The sequence below is a fragment of the Rhinolophus hipposideros genome (assembly GCF_964194185.1).
Source record: "Rhinolophus hipposideros genome assembly, chromosome: 9".
In the NCBI taxonomy this organism is placed as follows: domain Eukaryota; kingdom Metazoa; phylum Chordata; class Mammalia; order Chiroptera; family Rhinolophidae; genus Rhinolophus; species Rhinolophus hipposideros.
Genome location: NC_138055.1, coordinates 62,575,680 through 62,594,950, shown reverse-complemented (window position 1 = coordinate 62,594,950; position 19,271 = coordinate 62,575,680). Strand labels below are relative to the sequence as shown.

General features: G+C 35.8%; 1 protein-coding gene across 1 annotated transcript in view; it reads right to left on the bottom strand.

The window, feature by feature from the left end:
* Positions 1–19,271, bottom strand: part of MSRB3 (methionine sulfoxide reductase B3) — a 149,715-nt gene that overhangs the window by 93,268 nt on the left and 37,176 nt on the right. Inside the window, exons 2-3 of the mRNA XM_081059481.1 lie at positions 10,514–10,622; positions 8,800–8,877 (exon numbers count right to left, since the gene is read on the bottom strand). Of these exons, the coding sequence (XP_080915607.1) occupies positions 8,800–8,877; positions 10,514–10,622 (187 nt within the window). The remainder of the gene's footprint in view (positions 1–8,799; positions 8,878–10,513; positions 10,623–19,271) is intronic.

Below are 19,271 nucleotides of genomic sequence, written 5' to 3'. Positions count from 1 at the left end.
AGTTAAGTACCAAGGATGTGCAAAGTCCTCTGCCCCTGTACTGGGTGGAGATGGGGGTTACAAATATCTTAAGTCATGACCCATTCTCTCAAGAAGTTTACAGATTTATTAGGGAGAGATTTGCAAATAACTGCTATATTAAAACTCTCAGCTACTCTTCTAAGTCACATTATTTGGGGAAGTTAGAATCCAGACTCAGTTTTTTTAAATTATTCTACAGAACCTGAAAATATTTTGAATGATATGGATCACTGGGTCAAACAATATATTATAAAACATTGGTAATGTTGGAATCAAAAGCAAACTATACTGACTTAGTTTTGAGAACTTTAGATTTGCATGCTGCTTATAATGTACATTTATTTAGAATTATTTATTTTTACCAACCTCACTTTATACTTTTATCTTTATGTCTTTTAGCAAATGCATGTGTAATTATTTCATTTGGTATGGTAGTGCTATGAGACAGAAAGCGCTGATGTTATTCTCACCGTTTTACACATGAGAAAAATGATGGAATGTTTAACTAACTTGCTTATGGGTATGTAGTAAGTCTGTGCCGGAACTTGACAACACTATGTTTCCACTTGGTACTCTGGATGGCTTCTGCACTTTTCTTTGATAATGTTATGTGATGGGTCAGCATTGTAAGTATGTATCTGAATGTTTATGCAATTCTTAGTCAGTGACGACGTTTTGAAAAAAGAATTATTCCTTTACAAGAAGAGCAGCTTTGTGGATTGCCTCAGAAGTACTTGCCAAAAACTTGTACCTTAGTTTTCATAAACTATCTTTAAGTAATTTCAGTCTGTAAAGTAGAATAAATATTCATGAATATTCTGATTCATAAATTTTCGGATTATATAAACAAGATAAATGTACATGAATTATAGATTGAACTTTTACCTATTATGTTTCTCAGTTTATTCTAATTATGCATTCTAATCACTAGGAAGAATCTAAGCTATTTCTGCGTACATTAGGAAAATTAAGAAGAACTAGGATTGTGATTTAGGTAATGTAAGGCGAGATTGTCTATCCCCTACTTTTCTTCCCCCTAAACACACATATGTACACACACATATGTACGTACACACACACACACACACACACACACACACACACACACTCATGCTCCCACTTTCAGGTATCCAGGGGTTTTATGTGTATCTATTGCTTCAATTTTTCCTATATGTGTGTATATAACTTTTAAATAGAAAAATGCAGTTATAATAATCTTTGCACATTGTGAAACTTTGAATCATGCCTTGCCGTAGTTTTCTAATTTCTCAAAAATGGAGATGTTCTTTCCTTTATTTTATGTTATACTTTTATGCCCTTTATGCTTTTCTTTCGTTTTTCCTGGTAGTTTAATGAGTCAGGCATTAGCAATGTTTGTTTCTCCCTATCTTTGTCAGTAACTCCAGGAAGTCTTTCAATATAGCTGTGATCTTACCCTGAGCTTTCAGATGAAATGAATATAGGAAAGTAACTCCTCTGTTCTAGATACTTTTCCTGAAACCATTGTACGTAGGCACAAGAGAGGAAGGGTCAATGGGATGAGAGGAGTCAATTTTATATTCTCTTCAAAATAATATATGAGTTACTTAGGTATAATGAAAGTTTAAGCCACTACTCAGAAATCTAGTTCATTTCAGAGTGGTTTCACTGTACTGGAAAGACTACTTTGTTAAAGGATTTAGAATGAGGTGAAGGGAAATTCAAATCTTTTAAATTCAAGTTAAATGCATTTTGTTAACAGTTAAGAAACATTTGCTGGAATTATGAGCCATTTCCAGCTAGAGTTCCATAAAAAGAAAACTTCAAATTAAGTTCATGTTACTCTCCCTAGTAGAATTCCATAGTGACTGGAATGGTTTATGAGTACATATCATATGGATAGCGTTAAGAAGGGTTGAGAAAATGGGATTTGAATAGAGTAAGAATGGAAAACTCTCTCTCCGTACTTCCCTCCTCTTTCACCCTCCCTACTTTTACATTCCCCCTCTGCCTCCAACACACACACACACACACACACACACACACACACAGCATTATATCAGAAGGGGAAAAGATTGTGTTGGAAGTCTCCTTTAGTAGTAAATGGAGCAGCATACATGGAATAGCATAGTTAAGTAAATTGTGTGTGGCACTGAACTGGAATTTCTTCAGTGAAAGGGCTTATGTTCTTAAAGAGCTGAAAAGCGGCTTAAATATTCTAGTAGCCTAGAATAAAATTGCACAGGAGGCTCATGTGAAATGTAGCATGTGTGAATAGTTTCGTAGCAGAGTTCCATTTGAAATGGAGCAACACAGCTGGAGCAGTGACTCATCATGCTAATATATACTATTAACAGACAGACTCTCTCTAATAAAGCCTGCACTTTCTCACATTATTAGGAATTTCTTGGGCTGTTGTGATAGCATGGTATGTTCCCAAAACTTGGTCAAGGGCACTTGAATTTAACAGTTGTAGAATACCTACCATATAGAAACTTTTCTGCATTTAGTTCTTACACCTGTGTGGTTTTATTTTCCCCATTTTATAGGTGATGAATCTGAGCTCACACATCTGGACTAATATTCAATTGTTTCTACCAGTTGCTGTTTAGCCCATGCGTGTTCTGACGGAAGAAAATAAAGATAAAGAAATTTTAAGACAGAGGGAAAGATATTTACAATCACTTACATATCGGTTGCCTCTTCTCCCCCTCCCCAATTTTTTTTTTCAAAAACAGTGGTGAAAATTTGGAATACAGCCACTTGAGAAAATGTAACGGAGAGTCAATAAGTGAAAATAAAATGATCTTCTAATTTCAATAACTAAAATCCTGTCCATAAATCCAGCCGCTGCCCTACCTCACAGATGCTGAATGGCTTTTCAGCTTATTTAACATTGGCTGCTTCTTCCGGTCAGGATTCCCAGGGGTTTCCCTGAGCGACATAAGCAGCTAAAGCCCAGGCCCTCTTGATGACCTGAGGGATGGGTCTATTCACTCTTCGTTCAGCCCTACCTACATTAGAATGATCTTCAATTTTCAAACTAAGTACTATGACAAATACAGATTTTTCAAGGAATTGAAGGGTGTGTGGGTGTGGGTGTGTGTGTGTGTGTATGTGTGTTCCATTTGTTCCAATTGTGCAGAGCAAAATATTACCAGACTAGAGTGACCAAAGAAAATAGTAAAACTTTGTTTTCCTAAGATTCTTTAGCTTTCCTCTTTCCTAAAAGTTTGAGTGTTACTATTGTAAATGCATCAGTATACTTACTGGCTGTATGATCTTCACCAGGTACTTATCCTCTGTTTCTTCATCTATGAAATGTATTGTGCAGATTAAAAAACTTAAAATACATAAAGCACTTAAAACCATGCCTGGCATCTGGTAAGTGCTACATAAGTGTTAGCTCTTGTTTTCGTTTATTATTATTATTATTACATTAGGGGACCTATATAAAAGGAGCTATTAATTCAGTGCAAGGCCCGGTAGGTAAATATACACAGAATACAAACTATCCTGTGTGGTTCTTCAAAGTGTTAAACAAAGTTATCAGGAGGTGGTTACCCATAGACTCTGAGGTTTATCGGCTAACAAGGAAAAAAAGGTCGCATTGAAGCTATTATACCCCTATTTCCTTCTCTTTTCAAAAGCCCCAGAAATCTATCTTGTACACTATATAGCTCACTTCCTGTTTTCATCATGCTATTGTCTTATTCAAAATTTCTCCACAATGTTCAGACATGCCTCTGATCAACAAACAATTTCTTAGTAAATATTGCGTGCCAGGGACTAGAGATATAAATATGACTCAGACATGGCCTTGCCATTGGGGGACTCACGTACTAGTGGGCAGACTGACCTATACACAGATAATTGCAAAGCAAAGTCAAAAGTGCAATGGTGGAAGTGCATACAAGATGCCATGGGAGCAGACATGAGGGGTACCAAAGTTCTCCCTGGCTTTCTGGAGGAAAAGATGCCAGGGCTTAGATTTCAAGTAGGAATTGAAACGTCTTCTCTGGTATCCAAAGGCTTCCTTAATGGGTCGCCTTTCACCTCCAGCCCTGTCTCCCGTTACTCCCAACATAACTCACCTCTCCACTCCTACTGGACCAGTCTCCTAACTATTTCCCTGAAAAATCCACTTTTGGTCCGATTTCTAATTCCTCTTCTCATATGGCATCCGCAATTAGGCACCTCCTACTTGGCAAAAACTAAATCCTTCTCTCTGCCTGGTAAAGTGTGGTCTTATGTCCTCCACAAAAACGAGCCCTGCTTTGATGCAGTCATATACCTTCCTGTGACCAAGACAGCATTTCAAACAGGCACAGTTGGATAGATACCAACGTTATCTTTGCACATTGTATAAGTGTTTGTTGTGTTTTTCTTATCACTCCAACAAAGCTATAAGGACCTTAAGGAGAAAATGGTTCATAGATTTATTTGTTTCACAACACCTGGCAAAGTGTCAGTCAAAGCAAAATAAAAGTGGTGAAGTATACTTTTTGAATTAAAGTATTTCACCAGTGCCTTCTCTGGTTTATCTGATATGCAATAAATTCCTTTTATGAAATTTTAGAAGTTCAAATAACCAGAGGAAAGAACATTCTTACTTCTGTCAGTTAATTTAGTAACTGAAAGTCAGCAGTACTCTATGAGAAATAAACTAGCTTGGTAGAATTTGTGAATGTAAAGAAAATGTGAACCATGGAATAAATTACACATTTGGTTTATAAGCAGTCTGTGAATAAGGTTCTTGTACTTGCTAAGCAGTAAGAAAGCAGTATATTGTTGAGAGGGAATGTATTTAGGGTAAAGTATGAAAATGCAATAATAATTGAATGGCCTTTTTTGTAAGGAGGCAAAACATATATACATATATATACATACATATACATACATGTATGTATATGTATATGTATACATATACATATATGTATATATATATCAGTCAAGAAAATGAAGAGATCATACAAATATGTGAATGCATGCACACACACACACACACACACACACACACACACACAGAGTGTAAGATAACAGAAATGGCAGTTAGGAAAATAACCTTTTCAGACTGCTAATGATTAAGCATTTTCAAATTCAGCACTTCTTTCTTATTTCGATTTATTTCCTGTAAGTTTCCCTCCTACTGTTATTGATCATATTGTCCTGCTATTTAGTATTTTCTGCCGGATTTTCTTCCCTTCCTCCCCACTGTCTGACGACACTCCACACACTTTCCCACATTCACACACACACACATACACACACACACACACGCACACACACACACCTCTACCTCAACTGTTTCCTACAATTTGTGTTCAAAGTATGAAACCAGCTATCTCAAGAGGGTGTCTGATAGTGATCCACTGATTCGCTAGACTAGCGAGTGATTTTCAAATTTAAGCTCATGGACCCCTACAAGAATTTTGAAAAAAAATAAAAAATATATATATATATATGCACACAGATTCTGTGCCAGTTATCAATTTAGTGACTCTCCCCTCTAAATCCATCTCCCCTGCCTGCTCTGCTAATATGGAGCTGGGACCTTTAAATAGCTTTTTTTCTTTGTCAGCTGACATTAAACTTTTTCAGAAGAGACAGGAGAAAGATTGCAGGAGAGAAAGGTTGGTCCTTCCTGGTTTCAGTAAGCTTGCTTAAGAGACTCCTGCACAGCTGATGGCTTTTCTAGCATCAGGCTCTTGCAACACATGGAGCTTCTCTACTTCCAGGCCCTGGCAATGCGGGCGGCTTGTCCAGTGCCAAGCTGCTGCAGTATGAATGGCTTGTCCCAGGCCCAGCTCCTCCAGTGTACACGGCTTCCCCAGCACCGGGCTCCTGCTGCAGGCCGCTTCTCCAGCATCCCGCCTTCTGGTGGGAGGCTCCTGCAGCAGAAGCCTGCTCTGGGGCACAGCCAGCAGCTGCCCCTGGCACTCCTGTCAGGTAGCTTTGTAGTGGAGGGCCTCCACTGAGACTCCTCCCTGTAAACAGCTTCCCCAGCACCCCAGAGGGTAGATTGCCAGCAAATTCCAAAAGGCGGATTTCTGGAAAGTTGTATTACCATGACCCCACAGTGACTTCTCTGCTGTTTAGGTGGCTACAGCCATGCCCTCTCTACAAGGTCTAGGTCTCAGCCCCAGGGAGAGGAAAGTGGGAGGGTGGGGGTTGCAGGGGAAACGATTCCTTGGGCTGCATCTCAGTCCTACGGGTCATGATGACTTCCTATTTTTGCTATTTATGTATTTTTTTTAGAATGTCTATTTATTTCTGGCTAGACAATCCCTCATTACTGCAATCCTCTGTTATAGGTAATAATTCTTTATATTAAGCCTTCCTGTTCAAATTACTGTGTGGTTTCTGTATCCACATTGGGTGCTGACTGACAGATACTTACTTCCTCATATATGTTAAAGTAATAGCTAAAATTTCCTATCAAAAATTTAAATAATTGAAAAAGATGAATTTTCTGGTGTTCTATGTATAGATTACACACTTCACATATTTTTTTCAGAACTTTAGAGCTATATATTTAGATCATTTAATGAATAGAGAAGGCCACCATCTAATCTAATTTGCAAAGGCATTCCTATCTGTCATATCTATCAACCAAATCAGACTTATTCTCTGTCCAAAAAACACTTTCATTTTCTCAATTTGAATAAATTTGTAAGTATGTTGATAAAAGTTCTCATGACAATCGTCTCACTTAAATAGACTGGTAGAAAATGGAAACACAGACAACATACAGAGATAAATAAGCAGACGGCAGGCGGGCAGACTGAGCCTTGCCAAGATGAAATACTATTTCAATAGTTTTTTTACCAGTTCAAAAATTTTCAATATTTTTTTGGCCTGGCTTTCATGGGTCTCTCCTTCAGAAGGAATGCTGTTGTTTTTCTTGATACCTGAGAGATTTTACCCTGGGACAATAAATCATAGTAAGATTTGGGATGAGTAAAAGGTATGACATCTTTTGTGAAGTGGAAGAAGGGTGATTATGACAGATAGGAAGGAAGAAGTGGCCACTCACAGACTCTCTCAGACACATCAGTTTCAGAAAAGTGTACATACTCGTATAGAAGTTGAGGACCAGAAAATTGATTCCCTCAAAACCATGCCCTATGACCCCTAGAAAGTTTTGTGGACACCAGGGTACAAGTTCTCCAGTATGAAGAGAGTAGTACCATATCAATGAAGTACCATTCTCTACAGTGGAGGCTAAAGCATGGATACTTTCCCCCGAAAACTGACAGGAAACCAAGTAAGGAGAAGAAACAGATAAATAAAAGAAAAGGTAGAATAACCATATTAAACAATATTCCTTAAAAGCTCAGAAAAGCTTTTCCTTACAAGAATGGTAAAGGAAATCGAGGCAATATCACATCAAATGGGAAACTCCCTGACCCCCGCCGGTACCTATATTTGGATAAAGGTCTTGCTTTTAGTTTTTGTGACTCAAAATCTCATATGGGTTAAATCCTTCATTTACAGTGGTTCTGTTTCTTATTTAAAACAGTTTTCCTTAGATCCATTACTTTACTGATCACATGATAGGAAAAGAGGTGGAGAATCTTAAAACAAAAAGCAAAGAGGATATGGCCAATTTTTACCATTTGGGATATTAACAAGTTGAACATGGCTCAGCAACTATCTCAAGTGTTACATCAACTATTATGACACAAGCTAAAGGTGTTGAAATATAAAGGATGTGTGTTTTCTGAGAGGAAATGGGTGACAATTTGAAGGGCTGGCTTTACAGGCCAGAATAAATACAAAAGAAATCAGAGCAGATTCTCAACCAACACTAATGTGCAATAAGGTTTATTCAAGTTAAGAAAAGCTTAAAACTTGAAAAAAAATTCAAAGAAACTTATTTGCTGTTATTTTGAAAAATCTGTAAATTTTCAAAAGGAAACATTTATGGAAAGATAGTAAGTATGCTTTATATGCTTACATGTATTAGATTCTTGTTTGTTCATTTCCCCTAAGAAAATTGTAATTCTGTTTTAAATAAAGGATATTTACTCTCAGTTAGGGTTTCTGTCTTTTTATTCCCCCAAATCAGCATTCTCATGGGACGTACAGGGCTTCTAGGATTTTCTCCAGCTAGATAAATAAATTTTTGGTAAAGACTTTCCTTTCTTGAATAAGATCCATAATTTCCAGAATACACTGTCTGAATTAACTATTTTGGTGGAAAAGTCTATATACTGCCTGTTTTATAGTAAACTATTGGGATCTTTCAAATAAAGTTTTTTCATCAATGCAGAAACTGTTATACTCCTATTACATAATTTGCTTATATATGTGTACGTATTTGTTGTAATTCCCATGTTACCTCCAATACAGGTAGTGCCCTTCATTACAGAAGCATGAATAATCAACTTGGTGGATATAATTCAGTCTGAAGGATGTACATGAAGAACTTTCATTAAGGTCCATCCAATAAATTAATTTAGGACCATCATTTGCTGACAGAAAAATCAATAAATACATAAACATTTTTATGCTGACCAAAATCTCTTTCATAGTTCTGCTAAGCACTATGGTTATTGCAATGAACAAGTTAATGTTGAGTATTTTAAAGATACAAATAGTGCAATATCAACCAGTCTACCAAACTGGTAATTTATCGTGAACGTCAATAATTACTTTTGTTTTGTGGGAGAAGAGGAAATAGAAATAATAGAAATAAGAAAACTGAGTAATGTAAAGATTCTAATATGAACAAGCAATAACTAGTTTGTTGCCATCTGTGGTATGTCCATACCCATAGGTTTTTAACTTACTTACTTGAATAATGGAGTACCACAAACAACACATTTATATATTCCAGGATCTTTGTGATGTGTATATTCTCCTTCGAAGGCACTGATAAACAATAAAGAGAGCATTAAAAAATTAAACTTAGCATTATTTCTTACAGAATGTATTTGCTTAAAATATCGTTCTCTAATAAATCTTTCAAGAGCTTTTTGTCCTATAATGAGAATAGACCAAACAGATGGAAATCTGAACATTACTAATATATTTCAAATCTATATACTAAAACGTACATAGAACTTATCCAAACTAGTACAGGTTAAATAAAAATTTAAAAAAAAAAAATCAAGTCATATAGTTACGTAATGCTTAGAAAAAATTTTCTCCTGTTAAAAAAAAAAACACAAAAAAGCTTGTAGCTCAGAATCACAGGGAAAAAAAGCATTATTACATAAGATTTCTGCTACTCTACAGTGTCCAAGAGTGCGTACACCAGAAAACGCAGAAGGATCCAAAGACTTCAAGTGGAAGGAGTCTTATTTTTTGGTTTGAAAAGGAATATTGCAGCTTTAAGGGAATATTTTTCTAAGTTAACAATCTTAAAGGGTAGGAGGTCATTCAGCTAATACAAATCAGCTGTGCTAGCCCAACAAAACGTCTATGTGCTCTGCAGCTTGTTTTTATTATCCTTTCACCCTCTTTATGAGGTCCAATTTTTTTATAAACAGAATTTTTAAGAATGACCTAATCTCTAGTTGTTTGCGTGCATTAAATCATTTTGCGAGTCATGTACACAACAGGATGGGTCGAAGTCCTGGGCTGAGACTGAGGTGCACGGCTAACTCATTCTGCAGTGAGGGTGGACGTTGTCCAGGGATTCAACACTTGGGAAATTCAGTAAACAGTATCCACTGTGACAGGAAGAGAGTGTTGCCTATTAACAAGAACCCCATGTGTGGTAAAGAGCTCTTTCAGTTCATGAATGAAAACAAGAAGTTACATCATTAATAAATTTGGATCAGAGGTAAGTTACGGCCTTATGCCAAGCTCCATGGTATAAATTAGACAACAAAATGGTTGGACCTTGGCAAGTTACCTTTAAGCTGGAATCAGCTGAGAGAGACTTTATTCACTAAAAAGAGTCTTGGAAGTGAACAAACTCTTTTTTCAGGACTTAGGGCGAACTTCCAAGGACCAAAGCCATGTGAGGGCAGTTATTGAAAATTTTTGACATTCCAACCACAAATGAGCCAATAAATACTTTCTCCACATGTGCTTCAAAAAGAAATTGGAGTGGGGTAGAAAGGAACTAAATTATGCTACCTTCTTTTTGCAGCCAAAACGTCTATACTTACAATGGCCACCTTCACAATTTCAGCATCCTGGCACAGTGCCATGTCCCTCATGGTTTTGCTTACTGTGATGTCTTCCCAAAAAATGTACCTAAATCGCTATTACTTCCACACATTTTGTAGTAAACTAAAAACAGGCCCTTAATAAAAGCCTTGTGACTTTACATAAGATAGAGTGTTCATTAAATGGGGGAAAGAATAAATAAAACTTAGTCTTAACCTAAACAATACCATTTTCAAACCTTTTCAAGGATATTAATTTGTAGACTTTAGCAAATAAGTGTAGAATTCTGTAAATTAAATGTCAAGGAAGAGGATTCAAAGCAGAGGGGGTGGGGGAGAATGAAGGAAAGAGCTCTTTCTTAATGACTTTTTCTTCCAGCTCACCTTACCTTTCGGTTCCTTTCTCCTGAGTGACATGGTACTGCAGGGGTGTGAGGCGCTTCCTCAGTTCCTGCTGAGAAAAGACCACCTTACAGGTCTTTTTATCCCTACATGACCCTGGAAAGAGAAAGGATATGGGAGAAGGAGGATTTTTAGCTTGAATCCTAAATAATTGCTTTGGCTGGCCGCCATAACACAGTTTCTGCAGTCACTTGTCAGTGACCAGATCAGTCCGTAACGTACAAACTTACCTGAAGTACAGCTGATTATTTCTCTGTTTAAAACAGTGTTTCTCAAGATTCAGGTGATTCCATTGGAGCACTGACAATGTGCTGTAGCCAAAACTGCTAGCATGTAATAAAAACTCACTGGCCATTCACAAGTTGGTAGTACATCCTTTCTGTCTTCCAATACCTTGAAATTCTTTATTTTCAAACGAATTTAAAAAGTATAACTATTTACAAGTATTTACACTGTATATATAAGATGATGGGCATATTATGTTAAACAATAATTCTCCCTTCAATCATTTTGCAACTTAGGTAGAATAATTTCAAACCTTCATCATTCAGTTTCCATTCTGGGTGATTTAAATACCATCTTTTTTTTTTTTTTTAAACCCTAAAGATATATTTTTGCACAACTAGCAATTTTTGTTCTCTGTGATTCTATCAGCTACTGCACTAGGTTCTGGAGAGTTCTTAAAACAAGTATCTCTTTAAAGACTGTATCTTACCATGTTAAACAGGCAGCAAGAAACTTTTCATAGACTCCAGGAGAAGGCATTTACACTAATGCAGATTCAAGAAGTTCCAAAGAAAGGGTGAGAAAAATAGGGAGGGGGAAAGACAAAGAGAAAAGGAAAAGTGAATGTGATTTTATTTAGAGACCTATATTTTCTTTTTGCAAAGTATATTTAGGAACACTTCACTGATTAAGTGTATTTGAATGGTGAAATAATTTTAATGTGATTCTAATAACAATGGCAGCTTTTACTTCAACCTATGCAGACTGCAGTAAAAGGTTCAGACAACACCTGTTTATATGTAGTATTTTATTTTACCTGCACAAATGAGCGAAAAGAAATATAACTCCAGGACAAGGCAACCCTTACTCGCTGCAGTAAAATCGCTTTTCTTTGCCATCCATCACAGTAAGAAAGAGGCTTACAGATGGCCCTACCTGCAAACGTTTCCTATCATATTTTGAAACTGCTAAAAGAAAACTTGCTTAGTTTCCTGATGAATATTAATCTCAACTTATTTTGAAATATAAAGAAATATGACTTAGGAGTAGAAATGCTTTCTACTTCTTTTACTGTTAAAGCACCTAATGTCACAGTATGTGAGATCACTGGAATTAAACGAGAAAACTAACTGGGTACCCGGATGGTGGGTTTGAAGGAGGTTATCAGCTTCCAGAATCGAGGCCACCAACACAGAGTGGTTGATTCTCTAGGAGAAAATATGGAGGCAGGAAAAGAGCACCCCAGAGGCAAAGAGAAAGGTGCACTTCAGCGGAGGCCTGTGGGTTGTCAAACAGCGCCTTTCTTGAAGCTACACAACACATGTTGGGCCTGCTTGGGCCTGGAAAGACCCACAGGAAGAGCTGGCTTGTCACCAATGGCATGCTGGTCTCTCATCTCACTGGACCCCATATTACACTAGGCTTTATCCAAACACCTACTACTTACACGGTTAATATTTTCCAAGGGGTATATAGAAATGTTTTCCTGAGAAATGTTTGTCATGTCAAAACAGGCCTCTCCACAGCTTGAACACAAAATGCTCTTTCTTAAATAACCCCTTGACTGTGATGGGCGATTTTCTGTTCGATTCACTATGGATTTCTTGAGAATTATCTTTTTGTTTTTATTTATTTCTTTGTTGGAAGGGTTGCATTTTTGTTGAGTTTGTTCCAAAAGAATTATTAATTGTGAATTTAACACGACAAAATATCTTGGTTAAAATGATTCTTTCCAATGGCATGGATAATTAAAATCTGTACAATTAGAATTAAACATTTCTGTCCAAAATATTTTTGTTAATACATGTTCATTCATACAAAAAGACCAATTGTGTTCCCAAAGTTGAGAGAACTAAGCTACCCATCTGTATGTCATTTAGTACAAGAGAAGCAACTGCAGGTTTAAATTACATGGTATTGGATTGCAATTTCCTAACATTGGATGCTTTTCTGCTTTTTTACCTTGAGTCATTTACTAAGGAGTGTTCATAAAAAGTAGCTTAAAGCACAGATGCTTGCAAATCGTTTAGGCAAAGATGTTTCTCTCTTTTTCATTCTCTCTCTCTCAAAAATTCTCTTTTCTGAAGAAAAAGAATAAAACTGTTGGTCAGTATTGACAAACCATGTCAAGTATTTGTATAAGGAGAAAAGGTAAAATTGAAAACATCTGATTGAAGTAAATAATACAAACATAAAAGCTTTACTGATGAATGAAGGGTATTGAAGAGACTTTATTTCATAGATTAGAAATTACTTTTGATCTAAACATTCTTAAAAACAGATTATTTTCCACTATGAACCATCTCATTAACTGTGCTACAGAGACCTCGTTTTAATGGCAAGCTTTGAAAGAGTGCTGCTGTACTCTTTTGTTAGTCTCCATTTTATTTGGGAGGGGGATAGAGGTTTCATTCCAGCTTTCTTTGTTTGTCTTTCAAGAACCACTAAAGCAGTATTCACACAAATTTTGTAGGAATGTGCCCTATGTCATAGCCTACAAATTATTTGGTTTTGGTGCACTTAAAGGTCATCTTCCAAATTAGCAAAATTTTCCTACATCCTGGCTTTTCAACCTTAAATATAAATATTGTTTCCTAACTGTAAGTGAGGTTTGTTCCTTAAGAAATACTAGTGCTTATTTAAAGTTGTCAACTTTGTACATTTTTATTCTTTGGTCATACTGTGTTCTCAAAATAATTAGGCTTTTAAAGTGTACCTAATAGCAAAAGGAAGTATATGTAGACTAGAAACAACTATTGTGATTTTTATATTAAACAACTCAATGAGAAGTTAGTCAGATTTTAATAAATTTCTTGCCACGTAGTTTAATAATAATAATATACTTCCTGGACAATTGAAAGCTATACTATTACATTAGTTCTTTAGCATCATAACCCAAAATTGGCATATATAAACATAGAAAAGCTCCACTTTTGTTTCTGATTCCCCTTCTTCCTATCAGACTCGCTTTTCTAAAGTCATATGGTGCCACTGTTAATTTTGAAGAAATCATTGCATTTTGAAATTCTAGAATAATTCGTTGGATGGTTTCCCTTTACTATCTTCACTTAGGTACTGTAATTTTCTTATTACACAGGGTAATTTAACATTAGTATTATATGACATCTGTTCAATGACCTCTAAATTGGCTTAGAAGTATGTTACGGAAAGATTTTTCTCTTTATTTAAATGTTTAATGGAGTACTTTGAAGGTAGGAGTGCACGTATGTGTATACACATGCAACGAAAGTATATTTGAGGGGGTAATATTGCCACTTTGGTATCTAACCATAACATCGTTCCCCACAAAGTCACTTTGGCCTGGATAAGAGCTGTCGTGAACCCAATACAAGGGTGTTTATTTACTGATTTACTGAAATATGCCCAAAGTCTCTTTCTATATTGAGGCTTGTTCCATGCTGTTGCCTCAGAGCCAGTGTTGTCTTCAAGTTCTAATGGCAAGCTCTTTTTTTAAAAAAAAAACAATTTAGTCTTTTTTTTTAACATTTTTTTATTGGGGAATATTCGGGCACTCTTGCTCTACGTCATAATAAACTGACAGCGAGAGTTCACATTCTGGCTCTGTTTCCCAGTCACCTTAGGGAAGTCAGTCTCTTTGACTTTGTATCCCTACCCCCACAGGTCTGCTGTAAGGCTCACTGGCTGAATAAATGCAAATCACATTATCATTCTGATGACAGTAAATTCTGAAGTTAAAACTGTATCTTGCAACTTAGCCAGGTCAGGTATTTCAGGTGCTGCAATATTTTATCGGTAATTATTTTTCTATAATAATTCCCTCAGAAGAATATTTTCCTCACAAGTTATCTCTAAAAATGATTAAAATAGGAATTGAAAGAAGACAACTCATTAGTGCCTACTATGTGCCAGGCACATTTATATAACCACATTTAAACCTCTCCATAATTCTAGGAGGTGGGTGTTATACCCATTTTACAGATACAGAAACTGAGGCTCGGAGAGGTTATACCAAGGAAAATAGCAAATAGATATATCAACTCAAACCCAGGGCTATCTGATTGCAAAGCCCATGGTCATTATATTTTCTGTGAAAAAAAAAATGATTCAACTTTCTTCTTTAATTATGCAATAACTTTTAGCTTAAAAACTATCACTAACTACTTAAGATAAAAAGGGCAAAAAGTTATGATCGCCACAGTACATCCAGAAAAAATAAATATACTTGTCTATTAGCTAATGTCTGTTTTCCCTGTGTTCATTCCTTCAGCACTGGGTCAGTGACAAGGTTCAAACAGGATTCTCACAAACTCTATAAAACTTTGAAAGGCTTTTTAACTTCCTGTTAAGAAGTAAATCAGATCTGTTACCTAAATCTTAGAGCACTTTTAAGTCATAAATCTTATATTTCAGTGCAAAAAATCAAAACAAAACCTAAAGATCCCATAACTTTAATTTTGCTTCCAGGATCAGAAAAAATGAAACTATTAAATATTTTCCCAAGATAATAAATGAATGAGATAATAAAACTATCTTGTTTTACTTTGAGTTTACTGAGTTAGAACAGTAAAATTCATGTTGAAATATCTTGCCACTATATTTTAAAATGGTATACTTTAATTTTCACAAATAAATTTCAATTTTCAGTTGGTCATTAGTCTGTCAAATTAGAAATCTGAACAAACTTTTATTCATATAGTAGCGTTAGGAATTTCTAAATAAGTGGGCATTTATAAAAGCCATATCTGGTACATTTTTAGAATAGAATGTAAAATATATCCCATGAACCATTTTTTTCATGTTTGTTTGTTTTGCATGCCAGTAATTCAAAAAAGGGCTTTAAGAGAAAAAAAAATGCAAAGCACAGGGAAGAAATGCTCCATGCTTGTAGAGAAATATAACCAATTCTTCTGAATTTTTTTCTCTCAAAGTAGACCTATATAAAAAAAAAATTCCTGAGATTAACATAAATCTAAGATCTCATGACACTTGCTTCAGTACTCTGGTTTCCATGAAACTAGGGTTTCAGGGCTTACTTGGAAGACCACTGATCCGACATTTTTCTTACTTTTTCTTTTTAAGTCATCAAAAATATTGAACATGCCAGGCACTACGCTAAGTAAAATATATTCATTCATTCAATAATTATTTTTTACCTACTATATGCTGGCATTATTCTAGGTACGTAGGATATACTGGTGAACAAAATTAAGATCTTATTATCATGGGAAAAAAAGCATATCATAAAAGCAGCAGGGGTAGGGGAAGACAGACGAAACACAATGAAAATAGGTAAATTACAGAGTCTCTTAGAATGTGATAAGTATACAGGAAGGATAAAAGCAAAACTGAGCACAGAGGATTGGAAGTGCTAGAAATACGGGCTGTAACCTCAAATAGAGTGGTCACGGTAGGTCTCGCTGAGAAGGGGACATCTGAGCAAAGCCTGAAGAGAGAGAGGAAGTTGGCTGTGCTGATAGCTGAAGGAAGTCATTTCTGAACAGACGAAGTAAATGGCCAATGTAAGAGATGAATATACTCAGAGGTTTGTACTCCCGCGGTAGAGACACAGACAGGTGTCGCAATATACAGGTGCTAAACCCTGAATATGAATGGAGCACATAAGCAACCATTTAAACATGTGAAGAATATGCTTTTAAACCACAAAACTTAAGAGTTATGTACCTTAGTACAGACAGTGTCTGACATTACTTTTTCTACTTCCAAGAGAAATCTTACTGATCACTATCTCATCTTTTTTTAGCCACGTGCTATACTCAAAACAGCTCTCAGAGAGTATTTGTCTGGCTGAACTTGAACATGGAATCTGCTAATTTACTCCCTGTACCCAAAGTCATCCCTTTCAGACGCTAGATCATCATTCCCAACCTGGAGTCATGTGTAAGAGGATACTCAATAGATAGCTTTTCGTAATGAATTTTTGATGGGCCTGGAGAGCAAAGTCCTCTGGCCAAACAATGCTTTTACCACTCTGAACCACTTCAATAACCCTCCCCTTCTGATTAATCTTGTAGGTGACAGGAGGGAACATGCAGAACTAAAGCAAGTATAAAAATAGTACCTCAACTTAGTTTCCATTTTTTAAAAAACATTCTTAATTTTCATATTTAGGTTCAATTTAATTTCATCTGTCCTCTAAGTCCTAAATATAACACAAAGAAAATAAAACTCCAGGTCTTGGGAGTCAGAAAGCAGACAACTGTTTATTTTTACAGTAAAGATTTTTCTTTTCTATATGTAAGACAAACCATATCTTGGTCATAGTAATAATCACATTTCATGCCTTTTCGCTGTTTTCCTATTCACGTAAAACCGTTCTACAGATCACTTTCAGTTATATTCTATGGATGCATGCAGAGTTCTAATTAACATCAATGAACATTACGCCAAGGCAACCTACCATTTTAAACTTCTTGAATTAAACAAGACCCTATGTTTTAGTGGTGCATAGTTGAATGATAAAATTGGTCTTCTGGTTTCCGTACTGAAGGTTTGAACAGATACACTGAGAAAATATTTTCAAGAAAGTTTTCCTTCCAAGCAAATACCCTGATTAACTCACCACTACTCTGCTCAGTCTTTTCATCTGTATACCCTTAGTACTAGTGTATTTACTGTGCAAGATACTAGTTACACAGGCTAACATCGTATTTTACAATTATTCTCAAATGTCTTCAGTTGTTTCTGCTTTATTTTCCCCGGATTATAAATTCTTTGAAGATATAAACTGTTGAGCCTAATATTAATTCACACTTTCTACAACTATTTCTTAAACTTCTACAGTAAACCAAGAACGGTGATGAGCACTGGAAAGCCCCAGGAGAGTATACATTCCAGAAGGAAATATAAGAAAAGCAATCAATACAGTGTGTCTTATAGTAAAAGTATATGCAAAGTTTTGTGTAAAGAGAGTTGACAACGAAGACATTAGTACTCTCAAACTTTACTAATCTAGACTGACTCGGTCCAGTTATAATTGGGACACAGAAAACGCACAGTTTGTAGAAACAGAACCTACAGGGTAAGAGGACCAGAGGAGATTCAAATAGGGAAGAGAACTCCGTCTAGACAGCCCGAGAGATGCAGTGTGATCAAATGTGTATGTCGAGGTGGTCGGTATCCTACCCTGATGAAAAGAATGCAAAGAGTCTTTCTTGTAAGCGGTATCAGCTGATTTAACAAAGCAAAAATAGCCAGGATAAAAAGCAGACTCAGACTGGGAAAAGAAGAAACTGGGGAGCTGATAACGAAGGCAGTTTTAAAATTAAGGGGTTTTAAAATGTGCAAACATTTTCTCACTGTAAGCAAACGTTTTCATACTGGGAGTAAATTTATTCCCCATAACATCTAAAGCCTACTAATGACTTAAAATTCTAGCCTTTACTAGTAAGTTCTCATTTGTGAGGCTGTATGATTTTTCTTGAGACATTGGAGAGGTTTGCTGCTATGTTCACCCTGATGAAACATTCATATAAATGACTCTGTAAGATAGAAATCACATTTTACATTTCTATCTTTTACTTGTGTTACAAATATTTGATTTTTGAACTCATTTATCACTGTAGCCATTTTATCACCATTCTTTAAGTATCAAAAAGAACTAAAGGGTACGTATCAACTCTTCAAAACCTAATGCAAATACCAAGAGCAATGATTTTTACATTAATATGGACCATAAAGACTAGAATTTAGGAAAATATTTAAAACATGTCTTGATCCAAAAAGCATTTTCTTTCTTGCAAAGCATATAAGTAAAAAGAGAATTTTTGTCTTTTAGTTTTGGAAGCAGGGCCAATTTGTTTTTTTATTACTTTCAGGTGTACAAAACAACATAGTGATTAGACATTTACACCCCTCACAAAGTGATAACCCCAAGTCTACTACCCATCTGACATCGTACTCAGCTATTACAATACCATTGACTATATTCCCTATGCTGTACTTTACATCCTGTGACTATTTTTTTAATTATATTTGACATTCAATATTATTTTATATTAGTTTCAGGTGTACAGTGTAGTGGTTAGGCATTTATATAATTTATGAAGTGATCTCCACGCTATGTCTAGTACCCATCTGACACTATAGTTTTTACAATATTATTGACTATATTCTCCATACTGTATTTCATATTCCCATGGCTACCAATTTGTACTTTCTCACCCATTCACCCAACCTCCCTCCCATCTAGCAATCATCAGTTTTTTCTGTATCTATGCGTCTATTTCTGTTTTGTTTGTTCATTTATTCTGTTCTTTAGATTCCACATATAAGTGAGATCACATGGTATTTGTCTTTCTCAGTCTGAGTTATTTCACTTAGTATAATACCCTCTAGGTCCATCCATGTTCTTACAAATGGTAAGATTTCATTTTTTATGGCAGAGTAATATTCCATTGTATATATACACCATTTCTTCTTTATCCAATTGTCTATTGATGGGCATTTTGGTTGTTTCCATATCTTGGCTATTATGAATAGCGCTGCTGTAAACATACGGATGTACATATGTTTTCAAAT